Here is a 17,054-nt window from a genome sequence, read left to right as displayed (position 1 = left end):
TCGTTGGATTTGGAGGATGCCTACTTCCATATTCCCATCCTAAAGGGGCACCGAAAATTCCTCAGGTTTGTGGTCCAAGGGCGTCACTACCAGTTCAAAGCCCTCCCCTTCGGACTACGGTCGGCACCCAGAGTATTCACCAAGTGCCTTGCACCGGTGGTGGCGCAGCTGTGCCGCGAGGGGATCCACGTCTACCCCTACCTGGACGACTGGCTCATCCGAGCCAAGACGAGGGAGCTCGCCGTGGAGCACACGGCAAGGACCGTCCAACTTCTCACGGACCTGGGATTCTCCGTGAACTACGCCAAGTCCCACCTGGTACCCGCGCAAAACGCACTGTTTCTGGGAGCGAAGCTCGACACAGTGTCCCTTCTGGCCTCCCCTTCGGAGGAAAGGACCAGGTCCATCCTGGGCAAGGTACAGCGGATGTTGGCTTCCGACGCGACCAAGGTGAGGTCCATCAAGTCCCTCCTCGGAATGATGTCTTCTTGCATCTACCTCATTCCCATGTGCAGGCTCCGGATGCGCCCGTTGCAGGAGTTCATGGACGCGCGCTGGATCCAAACGACGGGCGGCTTCGAGGAGAGGATCACACTCGACGAGAGTTTCCGCCGAGCGGTCCGGTGGTGGGGCACCCGCGCGCATCTGACGGCGGGCATGGACTTCCAGACCCCCAGGAGACAGTGACCACGGATGCCTCCCTGGAAGGGTGGGGAGCGCACACCGAAAATCTGCACGCGAGAGGCCTTTGGCTCCCGACGGAGAAGTCCCTCCATATCAACGTCCTGGAGCTCCGTGCAGTGTTCTGGGCCCTCAGGTCCTTCCTTCCGTCCCTCAAGGGCAAGGTGGTGAGGATCTTCACCGACAACACCACCACCATGTTTTACATCAGGAAACAGGGCGGAACCAGGTCCCCAGCACTGTCCAAGGAGGCGCAGGACCTGTGGCATTGGGCCGTCGCCCAAAGGATGTTTCTGGTGCCGTTTCATCTGGCAGGGATAAAAAACACCATCCCCTACTCACTCAGCAGGGAGCTGCGCTCATGCCACGAGTGGGAACTACGGCAGGATCTAGTGGATCGCCTCTTCCGATGGTGGGGCACACCCCAGATCGACCTGTTTGCGACGGCGACGAACTCCAAGTGCCGGAGGTTCGCCAGCAGGTTTCCCCAGGCGAGGAGCATGGGCGATGCTTTCTCGTTCCCCTGGGAGGGCCTGTTCCTCTACGCGTTCCCTCCTTTGCCACTGCTAAATCGGCTCGTCAACCAGCTCAAGAGGTCACGGTGCAGGATGATCCTCGTCGCACCTGCGTGGCCGAGGCAGATATGGTTCCCGGACCTTCTGGACTTGTCAACGTCCCCGTCAATCAAGCTGCCGGTGGACGCGGATCTACTCTACAGGGAAGGAGGCGCCATCCTCCACCACGATCCGAAATCGCTGAACTTGCAGGCCTGGCTCCTGCAGCGCTAGAGTTTGGAGGATACGACATACCCGCCGACTGCAGAGAGGTTCTTGCAAAGGCCAGGGCGTCCTCGACTCTTAAATGCTACGGACACAAATGGAAGAGGTTCTCTGTCTGGTGCCACGCACAGAAGATTAACCCTCTATGGATTACGGCTCCCCAGGTACTGCCGTACCTGCTGACGCTGGCCAAAGCTGGACTGGCACACGCGTCCATCAAGATTCATCTTGCTGCGATCTCCCGATACACCAGAACCACGGGGCGGACGTCCTTGTGGTCTCATCGTCTGGTGAAAGAGTTCATGAAGGGACTGTTCAGATCGTTCCCGCCGGTGAAGGCTCCGGCCCCGGCGTGGGAGCGCAACGTGGTGCTGACCAAGCTCATGGGACCTCCGTTCGAGCCTCTGCACTCGGCCCCGTTGAAGTTTCTGTCGTGGAAAACGGCGTTTCTTGTGGCCATCACCTCCGCACGACGGGCGGGAGAGATCCAGGCCCTTTCCTGCAAGGCCCCGTACTTGACTTTTCACGACACGAGGGTAGTGCTCAGGACGCACCCCTCCTTCATGCCCAAGGTACCGTCGGACTTCCATCTCAACGAACCCTTGGTGTTGCCTGTGTTCTTCCCGTCGCCTTCGTCGCCGGCTGAGAGGACTTTGCACTCACTGGATGTGGCTAGAGCGCTGAAGTTCTACGTGGACCGCACAAAGTGTTTTCGGAAGATGTCGCAACTCTTTGTGAACTTTGGACCTGTCAATCAGGGGAAGGCTCTCTCGAAGGCTTCCATTTCCAGATGGCTCTCCGGCTGTATCATGTACTGTCACCGGTTGGCAAACCGACCGCTGCCTGGCCGTCCGAGAGCCCATTCCACCAGAGCGATCGCTGCCACCATGGCGTTCCTTTCTGGTGTACCCCTGCTGGACATATGTAGGGCTGCTACGTGGAGGTCGACGCACACCTTCACAAAATTCTACTGCGTCGATCGGGATTCCAGGGAGGAGTCCAGGGTCGGCCAAGCAGTGCTGCGCAACCTGTTCGCCTGAGGGTAGCCTGGTGAGGAGGTAAGATGCTTAATGTTGAGCCTTTGCCACCTCCCGTGGTTGTGCATGTGTGTACTGCTATGTATTCTTTATTCATGAGCATGTGAATCCATGCCAGACCCCATGCTGGAGAAGGAACAAGTTACTTACCTGTAACTGTTGTTCTCCAGCATGGGTCTGGCATGGATTCACTTGCGAAACCTCCCGCCTACCCCTCTGCGGCTCTTCACTTGGTCATACTGCCACTTCACGTGCTACCAAATCTGAAGATGGCTGCCAGAGGCGGTGCTTAGGTAGGGGGCAGTCATTGGCTGTGGTCAGTATGACGCAGAGACCACTGATTGGTTACTACTACGAAAGACAGATCAGAAACGAAACTGATACTGGTTTTTTCTTTACCGAGGATTCCCAGCCTGACGACGGGGAATATTCATGAGCATGTGAATCCATGCCAGACCCATGCTGGAGAACAACAGTTACAGGTAAGTAACTTGTTCCTTACAGGCAAGTAACTTGTTCCTTTCTTAAGGCCTTCTCTTCCCATGTTTGGCCTTATTTTTTTGATAGTTTCCCATCCTTTAGGTCTTCTCCTTTGCTCCCCGCTGGACCTTGCTTGTTCCACTTCCTCCCCCTCGTCCTGGAGTCCCATTATGTTTAAGCCCTCCTCCCAGGAGGTTACTCTTCGCTGCTTCCCTTCCCATGTGAAGAGCAGCCCAAATGGGAAGGTCCACTTGTACCGGATTTCCTTTGCCACCAGGGCCTTGACGAGTGGGGCCATCGCCCTTCTTTTTTGCAGTGTAATCAGAGCCAGGTCCTGGTATAGTAGAATTTCTTGTCCATTCATCCTGATGTGGTCCATTTCTCTGGCCTTCCTCAGTATCTGCTCCTTTTGTGGGTATGAGGATAGTGCCACCAAGACGTCTCGTGGTCTTTCTCCCGGTGCTCCGGATCTTTTAGGTCCTACCCTGTGAACCCTGTCCACTCCGATTGTATCTGTATCCGGGGCATCCAGAATGTCTCTAAACACCTCAGTCACCGCAGACTTTAAATCTTTGTCCAGGACTGATTCTGCCATATTTTGTATGCGGATGTTGGATCGCCTGGAGCGATTCTCCAGGTCCTCGCATTGTAACTCCAGGTTATGGGTAAGTCTCACCAGGTGTTCCTGAGTTTCACTTGCCTGCTGCGTTTCCTCTTCGATTCCCTGGACCATTCTCTCCAATATGTCTGTTCTTTCCTCCAATTTCGCCACATCCACCCTGAGGTCCTGAACCGCCTGTTTCATGTCGTTTTTCATCGTCGTGAATTGTTCCTGAACTGTCGACATGAATTTTTCTTGCAGATCCTGGAACCATGCTTGCATGTCATCCTTTGAGGGTGGGTGGTGTGGGTTCGTCTGCGATATGACTTCGCTTATTTGGTTGTCCTGCGGTTTCCCTTTAGCTGGTAGCGTAGAGTCCGTTGACCACAATTGTAAAATATTTGCGTCTTGCCTTGTGTTTTGAGGGGTCTGTTGGGAAGCAGTGTTCTTTGCCCTGGACATGTTTCGTAATTGCCCCTGTGAGCTGTAGGAAGTCCCCTCTGAGGTGCTCCCGGTGCAGTGCTGCTGGAGCTTCACGGGTCTCTCCCGTCTATGCAGGTAGCAACGGGTGGGGCCTGCTTAGATGTTCCCTCACTCCCTTGTGTGTAAATCCCCCTGATTCCGTCAGGACTGCCGGGGGGACCCCGCACAGGTCTCGCTGCTTTCCAGGCCGCATTCGTTTTGGTGCCTTCTTTGCTGCCGGGGGAGACGTTCCTCTGCCCCCCTCTGCGGTTTACCTTCTCTGTACCCCTGCTTTATGGGGCGTTTAGCGCTCCGGTTGTGGGCTCCGTGGGGGGGACCCGTGCCCCAGGATCAGCCTCTTCCCCTGGCGCCGCGGCCCTCTCCCCTCAGGGGATCGTTGCCAGCCCGCGTTCCCTTTTCCGGCCTCTCGCTGCCTCCGTGGTGGCCAGGCAATGAGGGAGACCTTGCCTTCCTCCGCCGAGAGCGCGCCACCCCCGGCGGATGCGTATGCCACTGCTGCCCGCACCCCTTGGGGTCCTTATCCCTTATGACTCCTCGTATTGTGCTGTAGGGGCTGCGCTCCGTGAGACCGGTGCCTGATGTCTTCTGATGTCTTCAATGGGTCTATGGGGTTGTCACTTCCCCCGTGCCCCTCTGCTGGTTACCGGTTCTGCACCCCTTCCCCTGTGAGGCTGTTGTTACGCCGGGGGGTCCCAAGACCCGGTACCCCCTGCCACCACGCTCACCTCTGGGGGTTCTTCCCCGCCGGCTTCCCCTCTCCGGGCTCCGTGGCTCCCTCGCCGAGCGGGAGGCTCACGGCTCTCCTCAGCGCTGGGTGCGCTTCCTCCGGGGGATGCGGCTTCTCCACCCGTGGCCTCCGTGTATGGCGCTGGGGTACCCGGCGCCGTATCTCTTCCACTGCTTCCCTGCGCCCCTTCAGACTTGCAGTCGGGCCATCGGCTTCAGGAGGCGATGGGGGGTGATCCGCTCGCTGGTACCGCTCGTTTCGCTGCTTTTTAATGTGCTTATTTAGGCGGCCCGGGGAGAGCGCGGGTTAGACGCGACTCAACCTCCCGGCGGCCATCTTGGAATCGAAAGTTAGCAATTTATTGATGGCCCTTTGCGATAACACATGTTTCGGCACAAACCATGTGCCTTCCTCAGATCAGGGCAATGTTTCCATCGGTTGAATTTTCAGCTATGCATTAACGTAGTTGAGGAATGAGCCCCATCAGACTCGTCTGAAAGTTCCGGACATTCGTCTCGCACGTCGGCTTGTCAAAGGAAGGCACATGGTTTGTGCCGAAACACGTGTTATCGCAAAGGGCTATCAATAAATTGATAACTTTCACACATCCGATAACTCTGGTTATTGAAATCAAACTGTGGCACAGTAACATGGATGTGTACAGTTCTCTTCTCACAAATGGAAGGATTTTACAACTTGGTTTACATCCCAGCAGCTGCATCCGCTCTAGATCTGAGCCACTGAAATCTTGCCATCCCTCCTATCTCTGGCTACAGCGGGTCTGTGGCACTTGTCCATCAAAGTGCATTTAGCAGCCATTTCCCACTACACGCACACCGCAGACCATTCTTCTCTGTGGCCACAAAGACTCATCAAAGAGTCTGAGGGTCCCCCGATCGCCCCCCACACCCCTTGTACGAGCTCCAGCTTGGGAACTAAATGTGGTCCTCTCCAAGTTAATGGGTCCTACATTTGAAGCTCAACATCGTATTTCGCTGAAATTCCTCTCCTGGAAGACTGCATTTCTGGTCGCCATCACTTCAGCCAGGCAAGTGGGGAATTGCAAGCATTATCCTGCAAGGCACCATACCTGACTTTTCACCAGTCCAAGTTTGTTTCCGAACTAACCCTTTGTTCATGCTAAAGGTCCCTTCGGCCTTTCACCTAAATGAACCGCTGCCGGTGTTATTTGGCACTCCCTCTAATCAAACAATTTGTTTTAGGGTGATTTTGTTTACACCCAGACATGGCCATGACATTTTTGGTAATTATTTTGTGCAGTGATTTACTCAGGTTAATGTTAAAGACTGACACATGGTCCATGTACAGAAAGATTCAAGCCTCTGTATTGGAGACTTGTTTAAAGGCTGTCTGTTATGAGCTTGATGACAGATATTGTTTTGCAGTGGTGGTTATGTGCGACAAGCACTAGCCAATCCCGTTAGTGAATTTGAAACCTACAAGCATTATGTCCAATTTTATTGTGGCACTAGCTCATGATCTGTTGGTCAATACATTATGTGAAGGTATTCTGCTCAAAGTCTTGCTAAATCTGCTCTTCTCTCTAGTTCCTTGTACTAATTCTAATGACCCCTAGATTTGTACGTCTGTTGCCTGCTTCAGTGTCTGTACCATCTGTAAATAATGTTCTGTGATAGTCATTTGTTATGTTGAATTACTTGTTTTTTATATAGCACCTAACTGCTGTTTTATGAACCAGAAGCACTGTGTGGGTGATTTTCAGCAAACCTGTAGTCTGATAAACATGAACTAAATGAGCATTACTTTAAAGGTCAAGCAGCAGTTCGATTAGTATCAGAGAACACTAAGTAATGGCATTATAACAGCTATAGCGTATGCAGTGTAAAGCACGACATGTAGAAAATATGTAATGTATGCTGGGGAAAAAAGTGAGTCTGCAGATGGCGTGGTTTAATACCATTTTAAGAAGAATGGTGGGCTTCACTGCACTATGCTAATCTTTATGGCCATCAGTCGATGAAAGACTTAACTTCAAGAAATGATTGGAATTGATATTAAGTTGAGAATTGAGTTATAAGGAATACTCCCTCCCAACTGAGTTTAAGAAAAATCCATTAGTCAAATTCAGACACTAGAAATTCGTAGAAAAATTGCTTACCTGTTCTGAGTAGTTTTAGCAAGTTTGAATGACGTTTCCAGAGCCTCAATGTTGAAGAACATGCACCCTTGAGTGAGAAGCACTTATAACATGGAATATTTTGACTTGTCAGTGAGATCTTGGACAGGGAAAGAGCCGCCTCCTTAAAAATATTTGTCAAATTTAGGCTGTGTTCTTGCTATCTTTTACAAGCAACCAGCCTTGGGTTTAGCACATCAAAAGAGGTGTTTATTCTCTTTTAATTAAAAAAAAAAGTATCTTGAGTGTGTACGAGCAGAAGGGAAATTGCAGATATTAAGGGGCCGAACATCTCTTCTCCTAAATTAAGTATGTCTACTTGATTCTCATATGGAGTCTGAACGAAGGGAATTTGATAAAAAAATGTGCAACTTATCTTAGTGACCACATGGATTAATCAACTATCAAGACATTGCTACAGATTAGACAAATTAGGAATCTTAAACACCATGTACAAACTGCGAATTGACAAAATATTCCAAAGCCTCTTCTCATACATAGTTGTTTTAAGTAGTTCTGCTTTTTACAATACCTCTGTCAATGCCCTTGTATTTCAAATGAAGTTTCCAAAGATCTGCCATTTAATTCTGTCCGCCCTTCTGTAAACTTGGCGCCTTGCTGTTGTTTTATTGCCTGCGTATTTGTAGGCTGTCCAAGCTCATGGCACAGGCATCATATTATCTGAAAATGTGCCCCCAGCAAAATGTCATGTGAAAATGCAGCCAGCAAAAAGTAGTTTTACAAAATGTAGTCATTCAATACAATCAATGCAAGGTGTGAAAATGTTGCCAGTGATAACGTTGCCAAATAAGCTATTTTTAAATAGACAAACTTACAGGCTGTAACCCTAACAGTGAACTAAACCTTCAATAAAACCTTCACAATCATCCTAACTCGTTTCCTAAACTTTCTCCTTATTCTAATTACTACCTTGAACCTTTACAGGACACTAACCCTTCAGCGAAAGTGTTTTATTTGCATGTTGCTCAATGCAAAATCAACTTTGAACCTCATTCCAGCGCCATCACCATCTCGCCACAAATGACACAACCCATGACCTAATCCAAACCCTTGCTCTAATCCTAGCCTTTAACCAAACTAATATTCTATTAGTCCTAGCCTTACCATAACCCCTACCCTAACACTTTCCCACTGGAGCTTTGTGGGAGCAGGCAGCGCCTCACCAGCAGCAGCAGCGTTCAGGTCAGAGGCAGTTTTTGCCATCACAGCCTCACTAGGCCTTAGCGAGAGCCATACCGGGCTGTTTGGTGTCCTTCTCTCCCCTTACTTCCCTCCCCCCAGCCATGCTCTTCCCTCACTCCTGAACCCCATTGTGATTGGCCAAGCTCCTTCAAGGAAACCTAGTGAACTGTCCAAGGTGCAGGAAAGGGTCTTTATCTCACCGGAGTCTCATGGGAGAAGGCAGCCCCCCCTCTTCCCCTCGAAGCAGCATTAAAGCCAAAGGCAGTTTTTCAATCACAGCCTCACTCTGCCTTAGCAAGAGCTGTACCGGGCTGTTATCTCTCTCTACAACCCTGCTCCTCCTACCCACCCCATTTTGATTGGCAAACTTCCTTCCAAAAAGCCCTCTTAACAGAATTCCACGGGGCAGCTGGCTAAGGGCACCAAGGTAAAGGGCAGCTCCCATCCCCCGTTTGCCCAGGGCGCCCCAGCCAAGCCCCAAAAATGTCTGCAGCAACCTTCAGGTATGAGATGACTTTAATCTTCTTCCCCTCTGCGTTACGTAATAAGTATAGTTGTTAATGCCTGCTTTTAACTAACAGCACTCCTCTGTATAGCAACTGTTTGAAGGCAAGTGCACATATAGAGTATAACCACTGTACTAAATCTATATGCATACTTGGAGCATAGATACTGTCTTGGAGTTAAGTGCATCGTACCCTTTTGTATTGAATTTAGATGAATTTTGAGGGTAGCCAATGCATTAAACTTAGCTGAACGTGTTGCAACTGTCCAGGAACCCACTAACAACTGTAATATTCTGCTTACTCGTCCTAAAACACAGATCAAAATAGACTATACCCCTACCGCAGCAAAAGATAAAACCACCACAAACTGAAATGACCTGCACACAACACTGAACAAGAAACTAAGACAGCCACACGCAAATCTGCACACAACCATGCATCACATAACGACTACCAACTAATAACAAAGCAGCACACAGTGATCGTTTTTTTCGAACTGAAGCTAACAACACATCAAAGTGCTCTTGTGCTTTTCCCACTCAGTCCCACTAACAAAGCCCTCCATCCTTTTCAAATCTGCCATGGCGTCCAGAGACCATGAAAGTGGCAGCTGTGCGCGGTTTAAGCCACAGTAACATAACATAACTTACCCTGATGCTTAATCTACCCTGATGCCTAATAAAACCCCAACATCACCAGCCCTGCAGCAACCACCCTGACCCCAACTCTTACCCTAATTCTAACCAGAATCCTTACCCTAATACTTATTCTAACCCAATCACAAGCCCACAAAACCCTCCTTAACCCAAACAATTACCCTAGCAGCAGTACATTTTTGGCTACTTTTCAGCTGCATTTTTGGACTTTTTGCTTGGCAACCTTTTCACTGCAGAGGTATTTTCACCACAACATTGTCATGGACTACATTTTTTCTAGCAACATTTTCACTATAGACCGGTAACTGCATAACCAGGTCTGCTTTGAGTGACATTGAAATGGCAGCTCATGTTTAGTCATCTTTGGTTCTGTTAGGCCATGGCAATGATTGGTCGAAAATATTAACAAAATGATAACCAATATGAAGAAAAAGTAGAAATTCTAATGTTAAAAGGTAAGTTGTAATCACACAGCTTTTATCACAAATGTGTAGTATTAAAATGCCAATGTGTTTCTCATGTTATAGAAACTAGATTGGTTTTCTAATGAAATACTACTTCTTTTTCACAATGGGCACCATGATGCATGATTCTGCTTGTTTAAAATGTTGATGTTTAAAGAAAACCTGGTACACAGGTCTGTTACTGCCATGTTCTACAAATGAATTAAGTAGCCCTGTGTAGAACCCAACAGATTAATGGGCATTTAAACATATATTTACTTGTTCATGTTTACCCAGCCCTTTTACAGTGCCAAGTAACAACCAGTGTACTGAGACTGCTGAGAACATTTTGTATATTACTCTTGCTTTACAAAATAGATGGAACATAGATGCATATTTTTCACCAGATCACCAAATGCCTCATGTTAATGATAAATGTGCTAAAGGTTTTGATGTATTGTAGGTATTCTTCATGGAACTAGTCAGGAAGAAAAATGGACTCCATGTAGAGCACGTGGGAGAGGGTACTTCAGACGAAGGGAATGGAGGAAAGCTCGTTTTCCATATGAGAATCAGTGGGACGTACAGAAATACAGCGGAAGATTGCACAAACCTAAGCACAGAGAGGCAGATGTCGGCATAGTTTAGTAATAGCCATCAGGCTGCAAGATGACGGTGACAAATTGTCTTCAATCAGGCTGAAGTCTTAAATAAAATGATAGTTGTGATTTCATTAAATTGTATGATGAAGTTGCCTCTTTATATTCATAAAAACAGCTAGTTTAAATGTGTTACCATCTTAGACACACGTTGCTAATTTTGAGAGTAGTAACATGCAAGTTATTCACCATGCTGACTCTTCTACTGGTTGTCCATACTCCTTTCCTACAGCCTCTTTGTAGACATGTACCAAGTTCAGATAATTTCTTGCATAGCATAGAAGAATCATTAAGTACCTGTAAAAAGGTGTGCCTGTCTGCACCCAGGAACTGTCCACCCTTCTACTCGCTGGCTTCCGTTTTTGTACCCACTCTAAATGTCATTACGAGAAAATCGGGAGATGGTGAGAGGGGTTTTCAGGAGGGACAGAGTCATTGATCAGTAGTAACTACATCAAGTATATAGTTATTCCCTACGTCACACTGGGATAAAAAAACAGAACCCAGTAGTCACGTTAGTGAGAATAGCAAAGCAATTTTTTTTTGCGAAACATTTTGATTCAAGGAGTGACCAAAAAGAAAAACAGACCTGAAGCCTATATTGACTGAGGAATGCTAAGCATGTGACATAGCCTTAGTCAGCATTGCCTAAGCTGTTACAGCATGTATTTCTGTTGAAGCAGAAACCTTATGAAAACTGAATATGGCTGTAATGCAGCAGACTATCTTTCTGGCCACAGTTGCTTTGGAACACTCTTTCCTGGGAGAAGGACTGCCACGGGAGCATAGCTCAGGGGCAACGTGCTCGCCTTGGAAGCAAGACGACACGGAGCAACACAGGTTCGATCCCCGGCTCCGCGCTTAGAAACTTCTGGGTATTAAGAGAGTTATAAGTAACATATCATGGCTCTGTCACAGGTTGTACAATCTTTGCTTGTGTAACTATATAGAATTTCATGACCTTTCTTACAGCAATGAAGTGGATGCTCGTTGCTGCCTCAGAAGACTGGTATGTGGAAAATGAAGGCAACAAAATCTTGGTTTGTGTAAATCTTGCACTTTTTGACAGGGAAAAATGTGTGGGCCCTTGGAACTACCTTGTAATATGGGGCCCGAGTTAACTCACTTGTCAAAGTAATGTTGACCAAAGTACTGTAGTTCAAAGGAAGCTTAGTATTTATGGTGGCCATAAACTCAAAGGCATTCTGGCCTGGAACAATGTTTCAGCCACTAAATGTTGTCTGAGGGTCAACTGGAACCCATAGGAACCAGATTAATTCTGGTTCCAGCTTGGCTTCTGCTCCACACAGCTTTGACAGCATGGCAGAATCAATCTATTTCCAAGAGTGCTGTGTATAATAACATGCAAGTCTGGAAGTCTAGCCCAATTATTTCCTCATCCCAAGCAGATGCTGGTTGCACAACTGTAGGTGCCAGAATCACTTTTGATAGTATTGCTCTGTTCTTTTGGATTCAGAGCAGATTCTGATGAAGCTAAACTGAAATTAAGCCGTGCCGGTTCCTCATTTTTTACTGCTACTGCTGATGGGTCTGTCTCTTCTTAAACTTCAGGTCTGCCTTCCTGTGCTTCCTTGTGGATCACTTTCCTGAGGTGTCCTGTGCTGCCTTAGAGCTAGCAAATACTGCGTTTTGCTCAATTCTGGCCTGACTGATTCTGCTTACTCCATTTGCCATCACAGTGCTGCCTGTTTGCAGCACTGCCAGTTTGCGTCCGTTTTCCTGCATCATTGGGACACAACCTAGATCTGCCTGTTTGGTACGGTCAGGGCACACAGGTTCAAACTGTAACCTTTGCCAAAAGGGCACTGGGGCACCTTTGAGTTTCTGGTTAAGCCTGTATTTTCTATGAATGCAACCTATTCTTTGAACCATGAAGCATTTTCCTCATATATTCCTTCCTCCCACAGATCCCTGATCTTTTCATAATGTTTTGTATCCACTAGGGGGCACACTTTTGCTTTGGTTGGCATAGTGTCACTGGCTCCCTTCTCTCTGAATGTGATGCCAAGGGAGGTGTATATGGAGTCAGCTGTGACCATGTCCTCAGATCCTTTTTCCTGTCATCATGTACTGCATCAGGAGCACCACTACCTCTTGAGCAATTTTGACCTGCAACATGCCTAATGTCTTGAAGGTCTTGGGCTTCAAGCCCTGCAAAGGTCCTGCGCGAATTTGCAAGAGGCAGATTTGCATGTTCGGCCCCCATCATATGTGGTCTGGGTTAGAAACATCACATGGGGACCTCCGCTCCTGTAAGTCCATTCATTCCCAGGCCCTCTGGGCATGTGCTCTGGAACTCTTCATCTTCCTTTATGATGGAAATAAGTGACCTCCATCAAAGTCAGACTTGGAAGGCTTTGTCCAAGAAGGCTTGGTTCTTGTGCAGCAACAGGAGGAGCCCTGTTGTAGAGAGGGAGCCTTTAAGGAGAAACAGTGCTGCGAGAAGTCGCACTCTCCCAGTGACTCTACCAAATTGCACTCTTGGTAACCCACCTCCAAGAGGCACAATCACTTCTGGTCTATGGATGTTGATAAGGATCGGTCAGAGGAATCTCTGCCTTTGAAGCAGGTAGCGTTTCTCACCATTGCCACCTCTACAAAGCAGAGGGAGGAATTATGGTGCAAGATGTTTGAGTGGTGCCCATGCCCCATCATGGATCTGAGGCTCTTGATGTCCTACCTATGCATGGACAAATTCAGGATGGTCACCTTGGCCCAGATCCTCCAGCCCTCTAGCTTCAGGATTCGCTTGTGTCACTGGACCTACATGATTCCTACTTTCATATGCTGGTCCATCCGAAGCACCGGACGTTCTTGATTGGGAACTGCCCTTCGGCCTCCTTGACTCCAAGGTTTTCACCACACTCTTGGCTGTGGTGGCCGCACTTCTCAGGAGGGATCGGATTCACATCTTTCCCAACCTAGATAATTGGCTCATTTGAGTCACACCCTGGATCTGGACTCTGGTCACTTGAACAAATGTGTGCCTGTCTCCCTCGAAGTCCCACTTCTCAGGTTTCTCAGCTTTATAGGGGAGGTTCTGGACACAGTCTCAAGCCAGGCCTTTGCTGCCAAGGACTATGTGGTGAAATTCCTACAGATGATGCAACTCTACCATGTCTGTATCTGAGTCCCAGTCTTTGTGATGCACCAGGCCAGATTGTGCACAAGGTTTCCCTAGTGGTTGCCTTTCTGTCAGTGTTCTGTTTCTAGACGAACATGACATGCTTCGTGTGGGTCTGTCGCACAGAATCTCATGTTGTCTGCCTGCATAGACAATTTGCTGATGAGTAAGACTTTTTGGCACTGCTGGCCTCAGTTGACAGTTCTTGTTGAAACTTCCCTGAAATGTTGATGTGCTCATCTGGAAGGATCCGATTGTGAGTTGGCTGTGGTATCCAATTGAGACAAGGGAGCACATCAATCTGCTGGAACAGTGGGCCATCAGACTGGCCTTCGTTGCTTTCCTTACTTCCGCAAAGGGCAAGTGGGTGCGATACATTGGCTATACACTTACCCCGATGAGTAGTTGTCAGGGGTGGCAGTCTCTGTTCAGAGAAGCAATGCAACTGAGGTTCTAGGCTCTGGTGAATGTCTGTCTGTAGTGCATCTTGTAGGGACAGAATGTTGCTGTAGATGCTGTCTACATGCAAACGTCAGTTTCCCATGAGTAGAAGCCCCATCTAGAATTTCTGAATGAGAAGTTTACTTATTGGGCTACCACTCAAATGGGCTGATGCGCTCCACAAAATGTCCCCTATGGGGAGTCTGAAGGATGCATTGATTGTCGAATAAAACTTTCAACTCCTCTGTGCATTCTCTCTAAGCTGTCACTTGGCTGCTTCTCTGGAAACTGCAGCATTTCTGGTGCACTATGATCTTGCTCATCCCAGACTGGGCCCAGAAGACGAGGTAACTGGGACTTCTAGACCCATACATTTGTCCTCCCAGCAAGGGTGGATCTGCTCACCCTCCCAGTAAGAGGACAGGTTTTCACGTATGCCTGAATAGCCTCAGCCTTCATGCTTGGTTGCTGAGTAACAGAGTTACAAGGAGTGAGATCTGTTAGTCTGTTGTGCTCCTTTCAAATGGTTTGTGACCTTGCACGTATTCCTCATCCTATGATATATCTTCCAGCTTCAGCAGCTTTGGGCATTTTTTTTCATCAGAGGGCGCTGTGCATCGATGCGGTCGACTCGATGTCCCTCGAGGGCTTCCATTCCTGAGCCAACATCATAGTCTGTATATATAGCACATGCAGCGTCCGTTGGCTTCAGTTTCGTTTTTTCTCTGATAGCAAGAGTTACGACGCGCTTCAGTTGTTTCTGTGTGAAAACTTAATTTGAGTACAATGGCCTCGTCTTCAGCACCTTCAACCCCGAAGACCGTGTTAAAAAAATGCTACAACTGCAGCGCCAAGATGGCCCTCACAGACCCCCATCGGGTCTGTCTCTGGTGCCTTGGCATCGAACATAGAACAGCGGAATGTGAATCCTATCATTCGATGATCAGTAAATCTCTGAAATGGCATAAAGGGAAACTAGCGGTGGGTAGGCCCCCTACTGAATCCCCTTCGATGACTCCATCTAAGAAACAATCATCCGACGAGTCGAGAGGTGACTCTCCTCGAATGAAAAGGTCAAAAAAGTGCTCAAACTCCAGCAGCGGCGGCCATCATTCCTCATCCTCTTCGAGGAAGTCGAAGAAGCCATTATAAAACACCTACATAGAGTTCATTGGATTCCTCCCCAGAGAGGAGTATAACCGGTCCAACTAAATCCTCCATTCCAGCATGGTGTGAGAATTTCAGGCAGGAAATGCTTAAAATCTGCCGGAGAGAGATTCTGACCCCCTCGAAGGGTCGAGTCGAGGGTCAAGCCTGCTGAGGGCTCAGTGAAAGATGAGATGCATGGAAAAGTCATCTGACGTCGCCGCCTTCAGCATCGACACAGTCTACGTTAAAGTCATCAACACTGCTGGTGTCGAGATCATAGATGCCTTTGGCAAAGCCATCAATGCCTTTACCTTCCAAATCTAAGGAAATTCAGACCTCTTACACACCACTACCAAAGAAAGATTTCTTGAAGCCTTTACCCGCAATTTATGAGGAATATGAACCTTGAGATGAAGAGACTCCACTATTTGGATTGAAGTTAGGCACACCTAACATCGCAGAAAGCCTTGCTTTCCAAGAATCCAGGCTAAAGGATTTATATGAAACTTTGCAATCAGCTAGTGGGGTCAACACTTCACCTGAGATGGAATTTGGCAAGCGGATCCAGCAGACCATGCTGATGTCTCTGATGACTAGAGCCATTGACATTATGTGATGGGGCAGACCTCCCCCACCGTTTGAGGTAGACGACCTAACGGACATTCTAGATAAAGGTCCACAAAAGGATCCTATACTTCATTTTCATGTAGCTCTACAGAAAAGGGTACTGGCAAATTGTGAGGTTCCAGAGTCAAACCCTGCTGTGAACAGAAACCTCACCAAAAAATCTAGGCCATCCAGTAGCGACCCTAGCTACCTGTCAAACCCCCAAACATCAGAAAGCCTAGTTGTTCAGGCAGCATTGTCAACCTTGAAACAGACTGCATACCCTACCATTCCACCAGATAGGGATGTTGAGCGTTTCGATGCTTGGGCAAGAAAGGTATTTTCTGCTGGGTGAATCAGCCGCTGCTTCTGCTGCCTCAAAACCTGAGAGTCCTTAACCCACAAGACCCCGGTGGGGGGCAACCCCGTACTGCATCTGAAAGAATGTCAAGGCATTACTTCAGATGCATAAGCACTAGAAACAGTAGCCTAGGGTTACTTCCTTCAATTTCCAAAAAGGCCTCAGGACCATCCACCGGAGAGCCACTCATTCAAGGTTCCAGATCTGTTGCTTGTGCAGGAAATGTTGAGCCTGCTAGAGAAAGGTGCTATAGAACCAGTACTTGTGACCGAGAGGAACAAAAGGTGGTACTGTCCCCGTTTCCTAATCCCCAAGAAGGACGGAGGATTGGGACCCATTTTGGACTTGAGACGCTTGAGCAAGTTCCTCCGGAAGGACATGTTCAAAATGGTCACACTTTCTCAGATCCTTCAGGCCCTCCAGGATGGTGTCACTGGACCTTTAGGAGGCTTACTTTCATGTGGCCATCCATCACAAGCACAGAGTACCCGAGGTTCACAGTTGGCGGTTCGACTGATCAGTTTTGAGTTCTGCTATTTGGGTTGACCTCTGCCCTGAGGGTGTTCACCAAGTTGATGGCGGTGGTGGCAGCGAGTTTCGGGAAGGGATGGGATTCACGTGTATCCCTACCTGGACGATTGGATGATCAGGGCTCGGTCTCCCAAACAGGTCGTGGAACAGCTCCGCTTAACCTGTCACTCTTTCCACAGACTGGGCTTCTCCCTCAATTACAAGAGGTCCCACATGATAACATCAAAAAGACTCCAATTCATAGAAGCAGTCCTGGATGCATCCTTGCGAAAAGCCTCACCACCCAAGGTGAGGGCTCTACACATTCTGCAGATGGTCACCAGTTAGAGTGCCCAGCGTCTTCCGGCCTTTGACTTTTTGAGGTTGCTCGGCCCCATGGCATCCTGCATTTTCCTGGTGCCAGAGGAT

At 48.4% G+C, this 17,054-nt stretch overlaps 1 protein-coding gene across 13 annotated transcripts in view; it reads left to right on the top strand.

Moving 5' to 3' along the window:
- Positions 1 to 17,054, top strand: part of CAPRIN2 (caprin family member 2) — a 2,777,496-nt gene that overhangs the window by 2,531,225 nt on the left and 229,217 nt on the right. For 6 of the 13 annotated variants that reach the window (XM_069628548.1, XM_069628549.1, XM_069628543.1 and 3 more), the window contains one exon: positions 10,218 to 10,492. The exons of the other annotated variants lie outside the window; for them this stretch is intronic. In XM_069628548.1, coding sequence (XP_069484649.1) covers positions 10,218 to 10,402 — 185 coding nt within the window. In that variant the 3' untranslated portion in view covers positions 10,403 to 10,492. Of the gene's footprint in view, positions 1 to 10,217; positions 10,493 to 17,054 lie in introns of those variants that run through there. 13 annotated transcript variants of the gene reach the window in all.

The sequence above is a fragment of the Ambystoma mexicanum genome, chromosome 12 (genome assembly GCF_040938575.1).
Source record: "Ambystoma mexicanum isolate Mex_15411 chromosome 12, UKY_AmexF1_1, whole genome shotgun sequence".
Lineage (NCBI taxonomy): Eukaryota > Metazoa > Chordata > Amphibia > Caudata > Ambystomatidae > Ambystoma > Ambystoma mexicanum.
This window is presented reverse-complemented; position numbering and strand designations above follow the sequence as displayed.